The sequence below is a fragment of the Corylus avellana genome, chromosome ca4 (assembly GCF_901000735.1).
Source record: "Corylus avellana chromosome ca4, CavTom2PMs-1.0".
In the NCBI taxonomy this organism is placed as follows: domain Eukaryota; kingdom Viridiplantae; phylum Streptophyta; class Magnoliopsida; order Fagales; family Betulaceae; genus Corylus; species Corylus avellana.
In genome coordinates, this window is record NC_081544.1 from 3,764,648 (window position 1) to 3,768,750 (window position 4,103).

At 36.3% G+C, this 4,103-nt stretch overlaps 1 protein-coding gene across 5 annotated transcripts; it reads left to right on the forward strand.

Annotated features, from left to right (window-relative positions):
• Positions 1–534: 534 nt before the first annotated feature.
• On the forward strand, positions 535–3,862 carry LOC132178660 (mediator of RNA polymerase II transcription subunit 20a-like). Of its 5 annotated transcripts, XM_059591143.1 has the most exons (7): positions 537–837; positions 1,314–1,385; positions 1,614–1,767; positions 1,867–2,009; positions 2,140–2,318; positions 2,431–2,520; positions 3,391–3,862. In XM_059591143.1, exons 3-7 carry the CDS (start codon positions 1,754–1,756, stop codon positions 3,631–3,633), a joined length of 669 nt encoding a protein of 222 aa, XP_059447126.1. In that variant the 5' UTR covers positions 537–837; positions 1,314–1,385; positions 1,614–1,753; the 3' UTR covers positions 3,634–3,862. The 5 variants fall into 5 exon arrangements, with proteins under 5 accessions (XP_059447128.1, XP_059447126.1, XP_059447125.1 ...); XM_059591145.1 differs by lacking the exon at positions 1,314–1,385 and having other exon boundaries at positions 535–837; positions 2,440–2,520; XM_059591142.1 differs by lacking the exon at positions 1,314–1,385.
• The last annotated feature ends 241 nt before the right edge of the window (positions 3,863–4,103 follow it).

Consider the following 4,103-nt stretch of genomic DNA (forward strand, 5'->3'; position numbering starts at 1 on the left):
GTCCTTGTATATGATATAAATTATATGAATCGATATGATAATAAGAGTAATATGATTAAGTATCATGATTTTCATTAAATCATATGATTAATAATTCAAATTGTTTATTCAAGTTTCAACTATCATTAATTGTTAGGTCATTTAAGATATAACCATATGATTAACTTTTATCATTCAATTATATATTATATTATATAGATACTTATAATCATAGATATAATTATATATTGTATACCAATTAGTTATTGTTATTTATTTTTTTTTTGTTTTTGGGAAATACTTAATAATTAATATACATTGACTATTGTTAATTTGTTACTTAATAAATAATGAGTAATATACTATATAAGTTATTTTTATTAAATTAATATGTATATATAATAAATTTATACCAGTCGCACTAACAGTGAATTGAGCCTTTCACGAGCAAGTCGAGTTATATATATATTGTTTAATGATTGGGTCTAATTTGTGTCTACAAAAAGGCCCATTTAATAATCGACACTCGCTACACCCGAGTTTATCAGCTGTGCAAAGAGGGGGGGCGGGGGGGGGCGGGGAGCCTTCCGTGCGAAACAGAGAACAAGAGGAATAGGGGGACCGCGAGAAAGAGAGAAAGAAGAGAAAGAGGAGAGGAGAAGAGAAAGAGAGGGGTTGTTTTCCCCTTGCCCAGACCAGACCCGAGAAAGAGATTGAGAGAGAGACCCGAGAGTTGAGAGAGAGCTGAGATTGGGGGAAGAGAGGGGCGTACCGTGGTGGCTGGGTCACCGGCGACGTGCAGCAGTGGCTCTTCCGGCGACGTGGCAGCAAACCCGCGACCCAGAATCGTCACGTTAGGTAATCTCTAGCATTTCCTTAGTTAAATTTTAAGGATTTCCTTTTGTGTTAGCTGAATTGCTAGGAGTTGTTGTGGCCAAATGGGGAGTGTTTCTGAGATGATTTTCCACTAGAATCGAAGAGTAATTTGGGGTGTTTTCTTTAGGAAAACCGAGTGTGTATTTTGTAAGGACTATTGTTTTGTTGACAAAGTTCTATGGGTTTGATATTGGGTGATTGTGGTTGATAAAGCTAGGAATCGGTTTGGGTCTTTTGTTAGATGATTTTAATCCCTTTTTTAAGGTTAACATTTGGGTTGTTGATTAGTTTAATTTTCTTATTTGATCCTGAGGCTTGTATACATAGGAAAGAATAGGAATTGATTTCTCGAGCGGTTATTTTTGTTCTACTTTGCTTTGATTTATGAAGGTAATATTAATTTCTTTTTCTTTAATCATGTTGAAAAAAAAAAAAAAAATTGAAAACACCGACAAAAGTGGTTCTGGGAATATCCTTACAGTTTCCAATTTGCTTTCACGGAGCGAGCGGTTTTGGGAAAGGTTCTATTGGTAAGAAACTTTTCATTATGATTATTTAGAAATTCAGAAATCTTATATTTTTAATCTTTATTTGAGTTTCTATAATCATTCCCAACTTTCGGTTTCTTTAATTTAACTCATTTCTCTTTTTTGAATAAAATTTCGGTATCTGGTTCTACTTATTTTTATGTTCATGTTCTGGCCATACTCCCAGTGCTAAATTTTTTTCCCGACTTACTTCTTGTCATTCATATTTAGGAAAATGTTTTCTATGGGGAGCAAATTGAGCAATGAATTGAGAAAAACCTAGGCTGCGACGTGACAGGAACCTGGTCTTGTTCTTCCTCGAGTTCTCTGAGGAATCTCTCTGTGTCAATCAGAGTCTCCACTAGACGAAGATGACACTCAAATGGTAAAAAGAACAAAACGAAAAAAAAATGTTTTTCTTTCAAGCTCAAGAAAATTTTCTTTTTGAAAGAAAAAAAAATTGAAAATCGAATTTTTTCTATAGGGTTTTGCACTGGCAGCCAAATGCAGGAAGCACTGTGAACAGTCAAATCCTGAGCGAAGTCTCGCAGTGCGTCGAGAGCATCAATGGCGTCAAAGAAGGCCGCTGGAGAGCCACCCTCACCTTCTACAAACCCCACACCCGAGGTCATTTTTCATTCTTACTCCCTCAAAACACTTTTTTTTTTTTTTTTTTTTAATCTTTCGAATTTGTCATTTTGTGGAATTTGTATACATGATTTGTGTGAAAATTTGTACAACAATTGACTTTTACCAGAACAGTCAATGGCGGTCGATTTCCCGCGCGATTTTCTAGGGATTTCACTGCCGGAGCAGCCGAACAAGTACTACTTCATAATCCGAGGGCAGCGCATTGTGCTCGAGGCGGACTCGTCGATTCAGACTCTCATGGAGAAGCTTCAGTCTTACAAGACCCGTGTCGCGCTTCATTTCGATGTTAAGAGATTTCCAATTTGTTTTTTTGTTTTGTGTTTTTTTGTGTGCGTGTGTGTGTGTGTTTGATGGCTTATTGGGTTATATGGGTTATATGTTTGTGATTGATGTTTAGGGCTTTCAGTACCAACTGGGTGACTTTCAGCTGAGAGTGGGAAAAGTTGTTCCTACTCACTCCGAGAATTTGAGAGGGATAGTAATGGAGGTATTGAATCAATTTTGTGTTACATTTCCAACTTGGGTAAATTTTGAATTTTGTTTTATCTCAGGGAAGTTTGGTGGGGTGTATTTGATTAAGATGCATTAGGGGTTTTGAGTGATGAAATTTCTTTTATGTTTTGGAAATTTATGGAGTTTGTTGCTGCGGAAAGTGCATTTTGACTTGATTTCAATGCTTATGTAAAGAGAGATTTAGGGTTAGGACATCTAGATATCGCATTTCAGGCTCTATCGGCACATAGAAAGGAAATGTGAGGCTGTGTCAAGTAGTGTTTGTTAGCAATGAGTTGGTGAGATTTGATTTAGTAACCTTTGCTTGAGAATGTTTTAGAGATTTGGGGTACAAGCTGATGTTGAACCATGAATATGTGGGGTTGACGTTTTGTGACCACTATGAAGTGTGTGGTATGATGGCTTACCAATTCACTTCTGCTGAATGATTGGTCTCTGAATCTTTCAAATGGATCTTTGCTTAAATAATTCCATTTCCAGACTTCCCTGAAAAAAACAGGAGCTTGAAGTGATTGTTCATTGCCTTGAGGAAAAGTTTTTACTGATTTTTTTTTTTTTTTTGGGCTCTTTTACAAACTCCTACATCATCCAAGATTATAGATGTTGCAAGCATTTTTGGATTTTTGTTCCATGTAGATATGAAAGTTCTGTGTGTGTGTTGGTCTGCTGTAAAGTACCCATTATGGTCTTGCAATTCTAAATATTTGTTGACTGTTGTTTTGTGGTGCGCTATAGATGCCTTTGTCCAGCTAAAATAAATTAATAGTGGAACTTAAGGAGTTTTTGTGTGCGTATGTTGGTGAACTGTAATCTATTCTTATTATATTCGATTCTTCTTTTGCAGGTAGAGTATCTTCCAATTTCCTCTGTGGAGAAAGCGAGGCAAATCATGGAAGAGTTCCTGGATATATGGCAAGAAGCTGTATCAAAAAGATCATTACCAGGACATTTTATGCATATGGAACCAAATTTTGCAGAGTATGGCCTTGCAGATCACTATACTTCCCAACACACTGCTGTTCAATATGCTACAGTAATGGCTCAACTCATTGCAACAGTGCAAGCAGTGCAATCAGTGAGAAATTAGCAAAGGGTGAAAGATTTGTGTCATGTATCTGATATGTATAACTGCCTCCTTTTCATTTTTCCTTCTGCATTTTAAGTTTAAATCCAGTATCTGAAGCTTTAATTGATGCACCACTTAGAATCCTACTTGTTTTGCGACTAGATTTTAGACACCTTATCATTATTTTTACTTCTGTAAAGATATGCAATACAACAGAGACGAGTAAAATGCATGACTATAAGTTACTTTAGATGGAATGCTTCAAGACACGGGCTCCTACCTTCTTGAGGATTGGGATTTCTTACAATTTCCTGCTTGAAGTTCAAGGGCAGGGAAAATTGTAGGGCCCTTGGAAGAGGGGCTCATCCTTAGACAAGGATTTGGATAATTTCATGGTTAATATTTAAAGTTGGTGTATCTAACAGTGTGATATGTTAACATTGACATCATGCACACTATTAGATCTACAAGTTTTAAATGCTGACTATGAA

Bases quoted from the DNA above. Each gene is read 5' to 3' on its own strand.
- LOC132178660 (XM_059591143.1), top strand. The intron at 2,010-2,139 runs GTCATTTTTCAT...GACTTTTACCAG, and splicing joins CTACAAACCCCACACCCGAG to AACAGTCAATGGCGGTCGAT. The intron at 2,319-2,430 runs GTTAAGAGATTT...ATTGATGTTTAG, and splicing joins GTGTCGCGCTTCATTTCGAT to GGCTTTCAGTACCAACTGGG.